Genomic DNA, 17,960 nt, shown 5'->3' on the forward strand with positions numbered 1-17,960 from the left:
GGTATTTGGAGGAGGCGACCGACAGCTGAGGTCATTTGCGCCATGAGGGAAGGGTATGGAAGGAAGGGTGGAGAGAAACCCGGCGTCGGCATTAGCCTGTTATTAAGGAAAGGCGACAAAGGGTCCAATCACGTCCCATCCGACGGACGGAGTGTTGCGTGTCCTGCATATAGCATTCAAGGAGGGATGGGGTTAAATCGAAACTTGAAGCACGTACGTGGTGGAAGGGCTCCATATTAATAATGAATGACACTTTGTTTCTTCCACAAGTTTATAAAAATTTCTATTTTATTACCTGTTTCGGCTGTTACACCATTATCAAAGACTCCTGGAGTATAAGTCATATAATGCAAAAAGCTTTTTGCCGACGTTTCGGTTTATTTTAAAACCTTCCTCAGGGCTTAGTTTTACACATATTTGTTTGCATTATATGACCTATACTCCAGGAATTTTTGATCATTACTTAAAAGAGGTCAAGACAAGAGAAAAAAGAAAATCTAATCATCAAAGACTTGATCAAGTATTTTTGATAATGGTGCAATACCCGAAGCCGGTAATAAAATAGAAATTTTTATAAACTTGTGGAAGAAAAAGAGTGCCTTTCATTATTAATTAATAAAGAGGGATCGGGTCTCTGAAAATTCTTTGCCACCTCCGGGATTTGAGCCCGAGCCGACGGGGTGGGAAGCCAAAATTCTAGCCACCACACTAGTGGCTCCGACTCCATGGGGCCAGAGGGGGCCCGAGCCCCCTCAAAAATTCGTTATGGGAGTGAGAAGAAAATGTGTCAGGCTTTTCGATTTTCCCCGGTGTGTCCATATACCAAGATTCGAGTTATCAGGGTTTTAATGTTGATCATATGACTCTTCTAAAATGCTTAAAAAACTTAAGACTTACTGCTTATAAAATTTCCCGCGGCAAGATCCCCGGTTTGGGCCCCCCGATATTTTTTGTTAAGTCGGCATCCCTGCACCACACCAACGCGATCCCCTTGCCTCTCGTTACTGCCACGCGATGCAAAGACTGTGCGCGATCCCACTCTCCATCCTCCCAACCTCCCTTCCCCCACACTCTCTCCTTTCTCCTCATAGCCCCCCTTCCCCCCACACTTTTAAAAGCATGCTCTCTCGATCCTGGATCGCGCTCACTTCTTCCTCCGCCTTCGCCACCCACCACGGGATATTCCACTCTCGCTACCCTGCCCTACCACGCATCCCACCCCGACTCCAGGGAGCAGACAGACTGACGGGCCTTTCATCCCATATCGCCCTATTCACTCGTCTCGACCCCATCCTTCCACAACCACGCTCCCCACTCTTTTCATGCATAGATTCGTGAACACGGACTATATACCGTGAGATTTTACCTATATTTTAAATGCTCACGCAAATATATAGATCGATGGCAAAGTTCTAAAAACACTTATCTCAAAATTTAGCGGATCTGAGTTAATATTGCTAATACTTTCAACTAAAAATAAAATTCAAGCAAAAAACAAATCTTTGTTTGCAAATTTATGCTTCTTTTTCAGTTTTTAGTATTTTTGGTTTTTCATTTCAATTGAAATTATTAACAATGAAAAAACTTTAATCGTTTTATGCTCTCCTGAAACGTTGCTATTTTTTAGATACGTGTTGTTAGAACTTAGCGATCGATATATTGAATCCATGATAAAATATATATTAAACAAGTGGTAATTTCCACACTTTAAAATACAGGGTGGCTGGTATTTAACTAGGCATTATAAAATATCGATGGCTAAGTTCTAACGACACATATCTCAAAAATAGCAACTTTTAAGAAGAGCAAAAGGAACGATTTATATTTTTAACTGTACACTGAAATCAAATTCCAAACATTCGTAAAACTGAAAAAGAAGCATGCATTTGCAAACAAAGTATTGTTTTTTCTTGAATATTATTATTTTTGAATGTCATTACGCTTTGTTTAAGATAACTGTCTCAAACTGGCCAAATTTTGAGATAGGTGTTGTTAGAAATTTGCCATCGATATATACCTACGATACGATAAGTAGCTGCTGGAGAGGAATGGCCGATGCCATAGGCGATAGCTGACATTGAATTTTTAAAGAATGCATTAAGATTCGTGTGTAAAAAAACTGTATGCATGATATTCCTTTCAATAAATTAGTGCTGTTAATATAGAATTTATTAATCTTTCTCAATACCTGTTTATGTACCATCCACCCTATGAACTGCACCACCGACCATAGTTTCTACACTACCGACCGTGATTTTGATAATGTCGAAATCATGGTCGGTAGTGAAGTTATAAATTAAAATGTGGAAGTTACCATTTGTAGTTTATATTTTACTATGGATACATTGCATTTCCATCACGTAAGCCTGAAACGATTTTCCACGTTGCATTAGCATATTTAGTATACTATACCCTATATTACTTCCTCTACAACGCTGCTGTAGACGCTACATACGAGCCTCTGCAGCAAATGTCGACTTTGGATGAATTACGTTACAAAACCATTGTTTGATTTCAAGGTTGAGCTTGAAAAGAACTTGAAAATGGTAGGAAAATCTTCCAAAGTAAGATGTAACTTTGGTTGTCATTTTTCACATAACAGTATGCATCTCTCTGCCCAATGCATTTTCGCGCCTGAAAAATTCAAAAGTTCCTCCAAAATATAGGCTATACGTAAAACTCATGTAAAAAAATCAATTTATATACTAAGGACAGTAGTGGTTTTTCAACTCGGAGAAATAAAATATATGTAAATATAATGATGGTTATGAACTAAGGAGAATAGTGATTTGTCCTCTCGAAGAAATTTAAGCGTTTGTATGACAAATTCAGAGGTCAAGTGTGAAGTTCTGGAGGATTCTTCTAGAAAAGGGAGGAATGGATAAATAGTCAAAGAAAGAAAATAGTCCGGAAAAAAGTCTGGACATCGCAGGCTCAGAGTCAAGCGCCTTCTCCCGTTCATTTTTTTAAAGATGTAAATCTTCAACTCCACATTCTTCTCGCGCGTCTATTCTATTCTTCTCCTCTTTCTCTTTCGCCTTCGCTCTCCTCCTTCCTCTCACTTATTCCAGAACCAAGAATGATTTACCGCCTCGCGAGATGGGATCTAATGGGGACCGAAAGAAAAGTGGAACCGTAGAGATGATATTCATCTCTCTCCTCCTCATGGTGACGGCACGAACGGTCTGTGCGGGAAAGGAGAGGGATCATATATATATTTTTTTAAGGGTCGCGATTGTTCCCGTCTCTTTGGCTCTCTGAATGCGTGAGGGAAAACATATGCGCCGCTGTGCGTAACCTTTTTAAAGAGGTTGAAAGGCTTTCTTTTCGAAACAAATGAATGGAGGATTCCGCCAATTTATCTACGCCTCTTTACGAGACTGAAGAAGTACTGAGGAGAATAGGAGAAGAAAGAAGTACTATGCTGAGAGAAATTAATAAAGAGGCAAAAGAGAGAGGTAGGACATGCTTTAAGGAGTGACTTCGCACAGAAGTTAATAATAGAAGAAAAAGTTGAAGGGAAAAGAGGAAGAGGGAGGAGTTGGCACGTAATGCTGACGGATATCAAAGAAGAGAAACACTATATACAGATGAATGCCTGCATTGCCGCCTTTGCCGGCCTTGGTGGCGGGGTAACGTCCTCGACTGCCAAACAAGAGGTCGAGTGTTCGAGTCTCGCCTGAGTAAATTTCCCCTTTCCAGGGCATGGTTGTTTGTGTACGTTCAATTGGTAAATTTGTAGAAAACCCCTATATAAAATGGCCAATATGAGCTGCATTCGGTGGTTTGAGAATAAAATAAATAAATAAATAGAGAGGCACGGGAAAGAGTGATGTGGAGACAACATTACTGTTGAAGTCTGTCTACGGACAGAATCACCGATTATGATGATGATTGATGGTATACGCAAAAACACTATCCGTACGGTAAGGGAGTGTTAAAACTAAATAATTGAAGGCAGTTCTGTAAGAGTACAAGTAGTATTTATAACGATCAGGCCCGCGCTGGACCCCTTCTTAAGGCCGTATTACACGGTACACAGAATTGTGGAATCTGACGCACGTGCGAGGGCGCAATCAAAATTGCGTCGCGTAAAGCGGTGAATTGCTAGAACACATGCGAGAATGCGTGGATGCGAGACGGCGTAATAGCTCCTGTTCTAATTTCGTTCATGCATTCGCGCAAATCCACGCCATTTTAGAAATAAATGCAGCTCTAACCTGCGCAATTCCGTGCCTCGTGTAAAACGGCCTTTAGGACAATGCACGTCCATGGCCAGAGGGCGCCAGCACTGTGTAGGGGGAAGACCACCTCGGATGTTTAGGTGTGGAGTATAATAAATACATTTTGACATTTTTATCCTTGCCCTCATGAGATTGAATTGAATCTCACCAGATTGAATTATATTAATTAAATTGTTATTTTGTTTACTCAAGACGGTGTTTATTATGCTGCTAAATGAGACATCATTGAAATCAAGTTGACTGCTCAATGTCGTATTCTGACTGGAAAATTTTTTATCAGCTTCGGAACAGGAGGGCGCCAAAGATTTCCAGGCCGGAGGGCGCACCGGGATTCGCCGCGGTGTCCCAGCGGCCCAGCAGGGGCCTGAATTAAACGATTACGAGTGGCGAAGCTATGAATTAAACAGAACATTTTTAATGGTAACTACTGCTCCCACCACGCTATATGTTTTGCAAACTTTAACATTTGATCCACTCACTGAGTATGAATAGTTAAAAAAATAAAATTAATAATTATTTTAATTTACATAAATGTATACAAATTAAAATTAATTTTATTTATGCAACTTAATTAACATTCTATTTTGTTTTAATTTTAGTGCCTCATTATTCAATGAAATTAATTTGAATAAATTAATATAAATTAATTTAATTTGATAATTAATTACTAAATTTATTTACATGCAAAAACAACGGCCTGGCCTAAAAGTTGGACTTAAAGACTGTTAAAAACGGAGTATAAGCAGACAAAAAATATCTTGAATAGGAAGGCTACTCTTAGGATCTACTCAGAATGACACGCACGCAAATATTAGTTCTGGATTATAGGTATAGTATAGATTTCTAACTCTTGGCTAATCATAACTGATCAAACAAAATAAGTGACTACTGCTATCACCAGCGTCGAAAATCAAAAAAGACAGTGGTAAGGTATTTGCTCCAATAGCGCAGTTAAAATGAGATATGGCCATGAGTTCATTTAATTTATCTCTCTGCAAGTTACGTTCGGGTGTAATTTCAGCACCCTCAACACCGTGTGTACTAGGCAGTATAATTTCATACTCTTAGCCCTTTCCAGTAGTTTGAAATATATTCCCTTAATTTTGTATATCGTAGAGAAGTCCACAGAGTTTACATATTTTCCAGGCAAAAAAATACTAAATACATCGCATTTAAATAGGCTTACTTCATATGCTTCGTGCAAGTGACAATTTTATACGGATTTCCTGAAAATTGTAAGGATTGAATACTTATCTAATTTGCCTCGATGTATCAATTAACATGGGTGGTTTTACCGTATTAGTTATCAGAACCTATGTGCCACCCATTTATTGGTATAGATGGGCAGAAGAAGTTATTTGTACGGATGGGTATAAATTTAGGGGGTCCAATAGTATATACGTAGCTCATGGTATAATTTTGCGCTTTATGAAATTATAGTATTTTATAATTTACTAGCTGACCCAGCCAATTTTTTTGCCATATAAATAAATTATTTATAGAGAATATTTTGGTAGTTAAGTAAAAATAACTAACTTGTTGTTAGAGTGTGGGGATGTAGTATATGACTTTAAGAGGAATGGCGCGCTGCGAACGGAGACGACCTATAAAAATAACAAAACACCAAACATTCATTTTTTGAATTCATTGCACTTTTATTATCTTAATCCAATAATTTCCAATGCATCTCTATCACAAATTATGAACATGAAAAGAGAAAAATTATCAGTCTCCTAGTGCAATGGAGTGTACGATATTTTTGGTGGGTCCATCTTTAGCAAACACAAACATAGTGGACGGTTTACCGACGCTAGAACGTATCATGAAAGCTTGTTTTTTCTCATCTTATTATTTACTCTGTTTTTACTTGTATTATGTTTTCCCTATCCAGCTAATAATTCTGGTAAGCCTCGTGGATTATAAAACTATCCCCTTAAAATATATGAGCAAGACATGATTAGATTATATGATGAGTCCAAGTGAAAAATACGGCGTGCTCAAATCTAAGCCAGACATCGTTTTCCTTGAGACCTTTTGACTGTCATTTTGAATGTCAATGTAATTGGAAATTGAACCTGTTTGAATTCAATTGGCACATCTTTCGGAATAATAGGGACCGTGGTAGTAATATATCTTCTCATTGGAACTTGCCATTCAAAATGCCTTCGACAACGTTTTTCATCATTTTATAAGTGATTAATCGGGTGCTAAAGAGATGTCATACAACGCAAACAATATCGACGATCATCAAGGGGACAGTAAGCCAAAAATACTGAAATTTCAGCATATATATGATAGATTTTATCAAAATTCACCATAAATATGCAAGGAAAACGAAATTTGAATGCATAAGATTGTGAATTTATTTTTCTTTGAAATGGTATATGTTTCAACTATATGTGACCATTACCACTAATTTAAATATGGAAATTAAAAAAGGTCTGGAGGCATTAATAACGAACTTTACATGTATTTCTTATGGAAATGATTCAGCGTCCAATCCAGGGTTTCATGGGTCCAGTAGAATAATGAAAAATAGTGCACATTCTGTTCTCAGGCATAAGTACTGAATATACACACACAATTTCATAGGAATCGGTCCAGCCATTTCGGAGGAGTTTGGCTACAAAAAAACTGTGATACGAGAATTTTATGTATAAGATGGTGAGAAGCCAAGGGGTACAAGTGATTTTTTTCTAAACAGAGTAAGGTAAAGTTAATTTTTAGATAAAACACACAAAAATTGGTTGCCAAGGGATACGAGTGAGTCTCAGTTCTTTGCTGACATCGAGTGAAAAATCAAATGCACTAATATCAAATGTCTAATACATCTCGTTTGTTTTCTATACCTAATTTCTGTACCTAGCTGTGTACAAAAAAAAAGAAATCACTTGTATCCCTTGGCTTCCAATCCACTCATATTATATAGATTTTAAAATTGTATAAAAGTATAAATTTTAAATATCCAATTGAATGAAGAGCAGACTGTATGATTTCGTGTCGTCGAGCAATATCCTTATAATCATTGACTTTTCCTAGAGTCTCAACGATACTCCCTAGACTTTCCGTTGCGAAGAAAATTCCAGAACTTTTCTGTTTTTTTGTGTCGGCAGACATCCTAGTATTGAGCATAACGAGATACTTCGTCGCGCTCAAATTAAATACCATTCCTCAGTGACGCGATATCGCAAAACCCTCAGCCAAGATGATAACCAAAGCGGGAGCAAGCTCTAATTCAATTACGATTGAGCGTGGGAAGTTGACCTTCTTCTCGGAAAGTCGGTCGTCGCGATGATTAGTTCCACTCAGAGAAATTAGGAAAATGAGGAAAATGAATTAGAGCGAGTGAGATACTCGTACAGAGTTGGGATTTTGTGACGTGATATTTCAGTCAAAATCACCCCGTTGAAAGATGAGGAGCAGCAAGTTGTCTGCCACTCTTGGAATAGGTTGACGAAGGGATATTCTCAGAAGTTATCGACATCAATAAGGATTGATTAACTGTGATTGAAGAGCGAGGCGAAACGCTCATGAAAATGTTGAATTTTTCACCTTTTTGACGTTGACTGAACGAAAATAAGTATGTTCGTCAGTCCCCTATCTACGATGTAATCCCCTAACTGCTTTATGAGCACACTCCCTTCCCCAAAAAAACTTTTTAACTTGTGACATGAGGCAAGTCCGGAATTTTGTTTTATTGGTGTGTATGAAGTAATTCTTCTTAAAAATGATACTGTGCTTCCTCCCTCCCCTTCCTCACATATTCCCCCATTATTCCTTCTGATCCTTCCCCTCCCACGACTATTGGAATAAGACGAAGAAAACGCTTCTAGCGATCGCACTTATATAAATAGGTAACTATATTTTAAAACAAAGAAACAAAGAAGAAGAAACACTAGCAAAATGTTTTCCAGACGATGCAGACAAGGGATGACCCTCTATTCTCAAAGAGTGAACTATAAGTTCAGTCTCCCTCTGCAGATTTGAAGGAATAGGAACAAGTTTTTTTTAAAATAAGATTCCTTTCTTCCCGGAAGACAAATGCGGTCATTTTTTTGCGGGATTCAAATCGGATCGGGTCTTCTGCTGCCGACGTTTCTTCGTCATCATCCCCCGGCGTTGAAGTTTTACCCGGTTTTATATTGTGGTTTTAAGCCGGCATCGAATTCCTGAGGTAGATGGCGAAGTTGATCATCGAAACGTTGGCACACAAGTACCGACATGGTGGAAAACCCGCAAGAAATGTACCAAAAAATCGGTTTTCACGAATTAGCTACTCTCGTCTACAACAGTAAGTGTGCGGCTTCTTGCAAAAATACTACCTAAATCTGATTAATGGTTTACAGCTCAATGCTCCTGTTTGGAAACAGATTTTAAAAAATTCATGAAAAGTATATTTCATATCTGTGATTACTTTAATAGCTTTTTATGTAAATAAAGAATAGAAGTATTTTTTTAAGTGAATTGCATGACTTGCGTGTACACTGGTCGTTAATTATACCTTTTCAAAATTGGTTATTTCCATCATCTCTGTAGTGAGTATGCGGTTTATTCGATATTTTCCCCCACACTCGCTCTCCAGTAACAAATGCCCATTATTCAAAAGATCAATATATATTTCATTGTTAAACATAGTTTTTTTGGTCCGTAGTATATTTATTTTTCAAGCAATAGCAAAATTTTGTGGCGTGTCCCGTTTTGGGAACATGCTTGAAAACACTGTTTAAAATTTTTGTTCGGGTTTTATTTCAAAATATCTCTTAATTAGTTGTAATATTAATAGGAAGTGGAAAAAATAATAAAAATCAGTTGAGAGGTTATCTCGGGCTTTAAAGGGTTAAGGTAACGCATCATTCGAGCATAGGAGGAAGGAGATGAAAGAGAATAGGATTTTTAGCTTGAATGTAAGGGTGTAAGTAGATAAGTCCAATCTGGGGTGACTCAATAAATCGCAAAATACTTCATGTAAAGACACCATAATCGGTAGAAATATTTGATAATAACTACATGAAATTATACACTGGGAGTCATTTTTCTATTCTCAGATTGTTTCCTGATAATTGTGATAGTGACATATTCTCTTTAATTCCTGTAAAAAGTCACAATAAAACGTCCCTCTGTCCCTCAGTACAAAAGATGCGCACTCGAACATTTCGTCTCGTTAATTCACGTGGATTTTTCATTCATTTATTTCCCTCTTGACCCTGCACGGATGCTTATTTTTTACGAACCAGCCTTCTGCCTCGGTTGCTTACTTTCCACGTGCGAATTCGTAGAATGACAAACTCGGAGGAAACGCCTCTCCATCGCCATTTCTCCAACCCCTCCCCCCCACCCGTTTGTACAGAATTCCAGTGCGGCGCAAATACTTTAAGAGAGAGAAACTCATAAAAGCTTTTCCGCGATCGAGGGCGCATTTTTAACCCGCGATATTTCCAGCCACGGAACTCCTGCAGCGACAGCCATCTATGCGTGACTCAATTCTTGACGCCCACGACATTTGCTTCGCTTTCTTCAGACTTTCGCGTGAAAATGTGCGCAGAGGGCAAAGTTTAACATCTCTACTTCGATGAATGAAGCAGTGAATTGGTTTAAATAAAGCTATTTTTCGGTAGCAATCGAATCGGAACCTGCAAAGCTAAATAAGGGAATGTGAAGATAAGCGGTACAAGTGAGTTTTTTCAAAACATAGTTTGGTGCAGAAAATGATAGAAGGAACATAACAAAAGGTGGTGGCCAAGGGATACGAGTGATTCTCTGTTTTGTACTGATGCAGAGTGGAAAATTAAATGCATATCTAAATATATAATTCATTTCATTCGTTTTATTTACGTAATTTCCGTGCCTACCTGTGTTTTAAGAAATAACCACGAGTACCTCTGGGTTTCTCTACCCCTCAATTAACGTGGCAAATAAAATCTTCAGCACAGGTTTTTCTTTTTTTTAAGGCAACCATCCTCTCCAAAGTTGGAGGAAAATAAACTCCCATAAAATGTAATCTTCTCAAAGAAATAGGAAGGTCCTGGTTTTGATGACATTTATTTATAAGTATTTTTATTCTCTTAATTTTTCCATTTCGCGCAGTAATAATAAATTTAGGATTTTATTATTGATCTAAGCTTTTGCTCATTGAGCAGCAATGTTGAGCGCTCTTATATTTATTAAATTTATTCATTTACATTTTAAACTTTGCTGGAAGGTAAGGAAAAGAAAAATTGGCAACCATTCATTCCGAAGATGGTTTCCGAATTCATTCAAAATACCACGTACATTACTTTATACCTAAATGGGCTTACGAATGATTTACTTGTTCGAAATCATTCTATGACGCAAAGAACAAATTAACGACCCCAAATCATATTAGAAGCATTGATTTTCGTGGCCTCGGATTATCAACAACATTACATGAGCTATCAACCGAATAAATGGATTAACAAAATCCCTTAACTCTACTCAGATTCAGAGGACTCAAAAGGCTTGACTTTTAAATTGACATTCAAATACGACCACGTTATATAGCGCGTTACAACGCAACTATGTAAATTCTTTCAATCAATCATTATATATTATTTTTTGCATCGGACCCTGATTGAGTAAAAATTTTTCCACATTTGGGCCAATTTTGTCAATTTAGCAATTTCATGATGGGTTCTAACACCTCAGTCTTTAATTCGCTTTCGTGAATTGTCCGAGGATTTTAACATTTTCCTATGCAAAAAGGTGTAATAATAGGGTGGTTTCCTATTATTTTTTTAGTGCCTAAATCGAAAGATTATTACTCCTGGAGTACGTATTTGACGCATTTAGATTTTTAAATGACGATATCTATTTTTCGCGATTAAATGAAAAGTGAAAATTTTATAGCGCGCGAAAACGCGACGCGTAGGTATGAATGCCGGGAAATCTCTCCGTGAGACTTATTTCTGGTTCCTGCTGCCCATCTGTGAGGTGACCTTGAGGCGAGGCTTAGCGCTGATACGACGCAGGCTGCTAGCGGGTAGCTGAGTACCCTGCTGGCTGGTAGCGCTTGGCTTAAATAAGGATTATTAATACCTTATCAAACGAAGAAAACTTTCCGACCTTAGCCAGTTTTAATAAGTGATTATTAAGACATGTTTTCCTGAGCTCTGCGCCTCATGCATGCATTGGTAATCTCAGACGATGTATAACTCCTATCTTCTCGTATAGAAACTATGTCCCTGTGACGTCACGTGGAGTGGCATCGCATGGGCGCCAATCTGGCCCTGTTCAACTGAGGATAAAAATAGACTATTGCCATTCGTCTAAACCGGTATTTCTAAAACAAAATAATTTGTATATTATGAATACAGTAATGGTGGGTAATGAATCGCAATCAATGCCTTTCGTTTTCTTTGATGAAGGAAACTACCCTATTCATTATCCTACTAGTGTTTTCTTTTGTTTTCATGGCTATATGATCAAATATCAGATAAATTGAATAGAAATTTACCTAATAAACTGATCGAAGTAGGGTGAAAACATACGTTTTTGTGTCAATCTTGTCGAATAGAAGTTTGCTGTTCTTTTACTAGCAATCACTTTTAAGTAATTCTAAATTCAAGCTTCGGAGATTTTGGATTTTGTTTGCATGACAGTAAATAAGAAATTCTGGCCCTCATATCAAACATGTCATCTATAACGACTGGTAATGACTGGCTTATACCCGTGAAATGCAAAAATTCCAACTAAAAATGGAATAATGTCTTTCTGTTTCATTACATACTGTATATGATGGTAGCGATAACAGGGATGACCCTGATTATTGCTTTCGTATAAAACAAGAGGATAAAATCAACATCAATTTTACTCTCTCTTTAGTTTCATGGAATATGTACCCCCGACTTCAGAGAGTTCCGTCTCACTCCAGCATCATGTAACACGATAAACAAATCTGTAACTTGTGGATTACACAAATGATTAGATTACACCTCTTCGAAAGCTTTCGCCACTATTCTTGCTTTCATTTCGCGCAAATAAGTTTCCACGATAAGTATAAATACACCCATAAAAAACATATTTCCTATTATGAATATAAAGTATTTTCAAACCTCATCCAATTGTGAGAAACATTTTGGAAGACTTTCGAATTTTTCCTCAAACTTAACTTTTGCTCAAACTTTTTTGGCCAACAAGTTTTTCACGGTTTCTGATTCCATTTATGGCACCAGAATATTTTTTCCTCAAGAAGCATCGCTCCACTCCCATCTACACATCTACCTCTCTTCGTGTGGCTCGTATTTTTATCACATCTGAGGGAGTAGGAAAAGCGACAGTCGAATTTCAATACGAGAGCAGAATTCCTCTCATTAAGACTTCCACGGGTCAGGTTGGAAAAATAAAACTTTGCAGTACTGTTGTACCCATTGGTTACATTTTCATCAATTTCATTACAGCAGCTTATTTTAGGAAGCCATATCCCTGGATTTGGGTAACTGGATACACTCGAAGGCAATACTGGTCGGAAAAATTTCTCTCTTACAGAGGGGGTGTGGTGACTTAGTGAGTAGAATGTTTGGCTACTAACCGGAGAGTTTTATGAAAATGAATGGAGGAATTAAAGCAGACTTTGTTAAGAGATGATTTTCTACCTTTCAAAAATATTTGTGTGCACGAATTGAACTTAAAATTGAATAGGGTGAAATTCAAGAATGGGATTGTTGCTCTACCCCATGGACTATAACACTCCCAGATAAACTGTTATTTATAGGAAAAACAATATAAATAACGCGGTTAATAATAGGGCCATGGGTATGGGTAGTGGGTGATATTTAGCGGCGAAATGACCAGTAACTCCGCTCTAATTTGAGAACTAACTAAAGGGCAGTTGGTATAAACCAGGTAAAAGATATGATTCTGGTGGTGGAAATAAAGGACATGATATTAACTTGTATACATTGACATTAAAAGAGGAGATAAGTATTTTCATATGAATTAAGTATAAGTATTTCGTATATGTACTCCAAAAACTGGAGTATGAATGGTTATTGATTGGAAACGGAACATATCGAAGATTCAATTATTTTTATTTCTGGGCATTTCTATCGGTCAAAACATGTAACTCTGTGGTATCGAGAAGCCCTTTAATTATCTTGCGGTGTCTCAGCGGCAGGAATCAAACAGTGGGTGGCAAACACTCACGTACTGAGCAGAGAAAGGGCTACGAAAGGGAATCGAATCCATGACCCCCATAATAGCGGACGAAGCACTATTTTCATCACTACCTTGACCGGCGAATACTGGAAAATCCCAACTGAAATGAAAGTAGCGCAACAAACTCAATCTTAAAAATTAGAATACACTATTCATTTTATTTTTCCAAAAAAATTACAGCTGGAAAAGGCTACTATGTTTTTTTTTATCAGGATACATGATAGATAAAATCATATTAACGTAAAATATATACAGCACATAGCATCACATCTTGTCATTAAATACAGCATAAAAAATTACCAATCCACTCCAAATTACACATAAAACTGCTTAAAACAGATCATCTGTTAGGAACAAGTAGTGACATTGAAAGAAAATAATTTTCACCGAATGCCACCATATCACTGAAAATGTAACGGACATCACGAAATTACTTCATGAAAACAGCCACTATTATATTGGTGGAGTGGAGCAGACCGATAAGAATACTAGAGCTTTTAGCTTCCAAGGCTTTTCCCATTCACGGCAATATTCTTCACTGGCTCCTAAGCTCTGGAATGAAGAGGAAACAATTAATGTGCGGGAATTCTGAGGAACTTATCTACTTCATGAAATAACTATGGACTTATACTCTATTCAACACGAGCTAAATATAATATCCACGAATAGATTTTTGGAATGATATTTTGGCAGTAAACTCTTTGTATGATTGATTTCAGGAAAACACGCCCACTCTTCACACAGGCCTTCAGGATGCAACCCGCATTAAGTTCTTGACATGAATAATGGGGTTGTTCTCATAACCAATACCATGGACCAATACCTTGGGCTGTTTCTCTCTTCAATACACTTCTGAAACAAATGTTCCATGATACGCAAAGTCAGTACATGCTGCCGGGAAATATATCAGATCCAAAAAAAGTTTTTTAAACACTCATTATTTTCGTATTATTATTATTAAAATTGTTACAAGTAGGCAATTACCTGGTGGTAACATGTACATATGATGAAAAAAACAATAGAAAACATTGAAAAAACAATAGAAAAATTGAAAAAACAATAGAAAACATTTGAAAAAACAGAAGAAAACATTTGAAATAACAATAGAAAACATTATACAAAGCCCTTGGTCCCTACTTCTTCAGCCGCTTTTTAAAACTATGTAAATAAACGATTTAAATTACTCCTGATTCATATTTAATTAGCATTACACTCTGTATCTCAATTGCTGGCGGCTGAGCTTCACCTCCAGCCATTTTCGTTACCAGATTAACTTTGTGCACACGAATTATATTTTGCCCGTGGAATTTGCAAAATATATATTTCAAACGCTACCCTGCGTGAATATTCTTTTTCCTCGAGGTACTTCATGACCATGCATCGATTTCACAGGATTTTAGCTACTCCCTCATTGACGGCGACCTACTATGAGCTGAGAAACAGAGTATAATACATCATCAGCACTGGATAAAAATCGATAGATCGGTTAAACTCAGCTCTCCACTCCATTCTAATATCAACCCATATTTTCATGTTCTCCTATTTCTCCACTAATCACAATTTATAACATATTTTTAATTTATAAGTCTTAATTAATGTTCTCCATTGCCGTTCCCCAGCCCACTAGTTCATCCAAAATTTTCATGACATAACGATAGACACGAGAAATTGTATGGAAAATATTTGAATATCAATAACTGGATGAAGAATATTTGATTTCAAAAAATTAAATTAATTGAAAAAATATTACCGGTAAAATATATATCTGAATAATATCGCACTTTAGATGGTAAGGATCGCCTAAGCAAATACAAGCTAAACAAAAATGGGTAGAGTAAAAGTAGTTTGCCATTATTTAACACGCAAACAACTGTTGCGAACAATTATTCCAGAAATATCTGCATATTTCTAATATATTCCTAATCTAGCGTATTCTGCTGTATGTTTTCGAACAAATAAGCCTAAAACTTCGGATAAGTACTTTATTAGCAGGGCAGCGTGGGCAGAGCGACTGTCTGCTCGTCTGAGGACACCTGTTTCAAATCCTACCTTCGGACACCCCCAAACAAAGATCCCAGAAGAACGAGGTAGCCTGGAGAAATGAATGTGGAGAAATAACTTGCTCCGTGACTTTAGCCTGTTTTGAACTCAACCGTCACCTACTCAAATTAACCTTCGAGTTGAACCACTGGATTAGATATTGACTTGCTTTCATTAGAACTTAACTTTTCAGATGGTTTCTTGCTATTTGTTTAGGGTTTTGCATACCCAGCACTCACCTACGCGGCTAGCTGACATTAATCAGACTTGAATTGTGTGGCATTATTGGTCCAGACCTAGTTCCTCATGACTTTTCATGAACAAGTTCTTACGTATGGACTAATACTTTACTAAGCAAAAGATTCAGCAGAACATATTACCGACGTCCACCCCACTAAAAGCTACTTTCTAAGTAAAACATATTTTATTTACATGAATGAGGGCAGCTGCGGAAGTCAAAATTCCTTAGTTGATTGGAAATGGCGACATAATCGTTTCAAACGTAGGCACATGAGTAAAATAAAATCATTGGTAATATAGCATCCGTATGGCAATTAGCTTAAGGTTACCAACCCTGGGGGATGTGCTTGACACTTATCGGAATTATTCCAATCGATTTTCATTCCGAACGGTTGATTCCTATTGATTATGAATGCAGACAGAATTTTTTGTGTTTGAAAAGTATCTTTCTTGCGACGATATTAGCCCTAGTAGTGAGTCTTCGGAGTGAAATAATTTTATAAATAACAAACGCCGATCGCATTGCAGCCAATCAAAATCAAAGTTTTGGAATGAAAACTAATCGGAATAATTCGGAGTGATAAATTGTCAATCAAACCCCAATTTAGGTCATGAAAACCTGACAAACAGAGGTCCAGGAGGTACAGAACTCGGTACAGATGAATTTTGAGTCTCCACCACCGATTTAACAGGATATACTACCGACCATGATTAAGCACAAATGGTAATATCCACACTATTTTATTAATCACTTAACCGACCATGGTTTCGACACTTAGTGTCATTTTCAAGGTTTGAAAATGACGCCAAGTGTCGAAACCATGGTCGGTTAAGTGATAAATAAAATAGTTAGGATATTACCATTTGTGCTTTAATCATGGATATATCATTATAACACAAAATTAAGCTGGAAACGATTTTATATACTACCGACGTTCCACCACGCATTAGGATTAGAAATATTAGGGCCCTTGGCACTTTCAAGGGTGGGAACCCATGCACAATAATTCACTCTCCTCAACTCGGCTAGGGCAGCTATACGAGTGCCTCATCTCCGCCCCCAACCAGGGCCCTGCTGAATTAAGGATTCTCATTTCCCACGTCGTCCCTCCTCCTACCAATCCCTCGGGTATATCCTCCATCAAAACTTATCTCGCGGAATGTGCGGTATGCGGTACGGTTTCAGCTGCTCGGAAGCAAAGGGCGAGGTGAAAGGCTTTTACAATTCCGCAGGGAGCATGTTAGGGCGTGAAGTGCGGAGAAAGTCCATTACACGCTTCAAAAAATTCGCTCCAACCCAACAAGTGTTGGTGTATCGTGGAGCAGAAGCGGTTTTTACCGCCACCAACCGTTTAAGCTGCTGACGAAGCTGCTCCTTAACACTTAGCCGGTGACGTGCGGTCTGACGGAACCGTTGCGTTTCTAAAATTATGAATATTTTAAAAATTGCAATTTCAATACATCTGTAATCCACGTGAGCGTCATAATTTTGTATAATAAGGACATTGCACTCTTAAAATTCAACAATTCTTATTATTTATTTCTGAAAATTTTAAACTGAATTTTAGTAGTGGTTTGTGAGACCTCAGGTTACTAAATTGGAAAATACGATAAACGTTATACTGGTGGGAATAATTCAAAAAGTTGTCACAAACAATTCCCAGTAATTTTTCAAGAATAATATAATAATCAATAATGTACAAGGAATCATTTTTAGTTTCATAACGTGGATAATTAAGTATTTAATTACGAAAACTACGATAATAATAACAACTCAAGTTTTCTTGATATCAGTTTTTTGATCCTCTTTCAAACAATTTTTACTGAGAAGTTGGTTCGTATTGGGAATGCATAATAGTAAATATGAGTTTTATAATGGTTGAGAAGTAAAGGAAACATTAAACTGAGCAATAAAAATGTCTTTGCAACGTTTTATGAATTTTTGTTTTATTGCCGTCTCCCAGACCGCACGTCACTGGTAGTGTAACAAGAATTGCACGTCGCTTGTTAAGGGTTAATGGTGTCGAGGGGCAAAAACGTGGGAAATCCAAGTGATTTTCATCCCCAAAATGTTCTTTGGATATTTTTATAGATCATAATGCCCCGAGATAGCTCAAGAGCTGACCTTAGCATTCATCGTTCTTTAAAGGCAGCATATTTTTTTTCTTTTCTCTCAAAATTAGGCAATGTCTTCTCGAGCAATCTTCGGGTTGTTGACTGTAGATGATGATAATAACGGATTGAAGTTTTTCCTTCATCTTTTCC

At 37.3% G+C, this 17,960-nt stretch overlaps 1 protein-coding gene across 1 annotated transcript in view; it reads right to left on the reverse strand.

The window, feature by feature from the left end:
- Positions 1-13,571: 13,571 nt before the first annotated feature.
- The window catches only part of LOC124174089 (elongation of very long chain fatty acids protein AAEL008004-like), a 59,161-nt gene continuing 54,772 nt past the window's right edge, over positions 13,572-17,960 (reverse strand). Inside the window, exon 8 of the mRNA XM_046553224.1 lies at positions 13,572-13,967. Within this exon, the coding sequence (XP_046409180.1) occupies positions 13,951-13,967 (17 nt within the window). The 3' untranslated portion in view covers positions 13,572-13,950. The remainder of the gene's footprint in view (positions 13,968-17,960) is intronic.

This window comes from Ischnura elegans, chromosome 2 (assembly GCF_921293095.1).
Source record: "Ischnura elegans chromosome 2, ioIscEleg1.1, whole genome shotgun sequence".
In the NCBI taxonomy this organism is placed as follows: domain Eukaryota; kingdom Metazoa; phylum Arthropoda; class Insecta; order Odonata; family Coenagrionidae; genus Ischnura; species Ischnura elegans.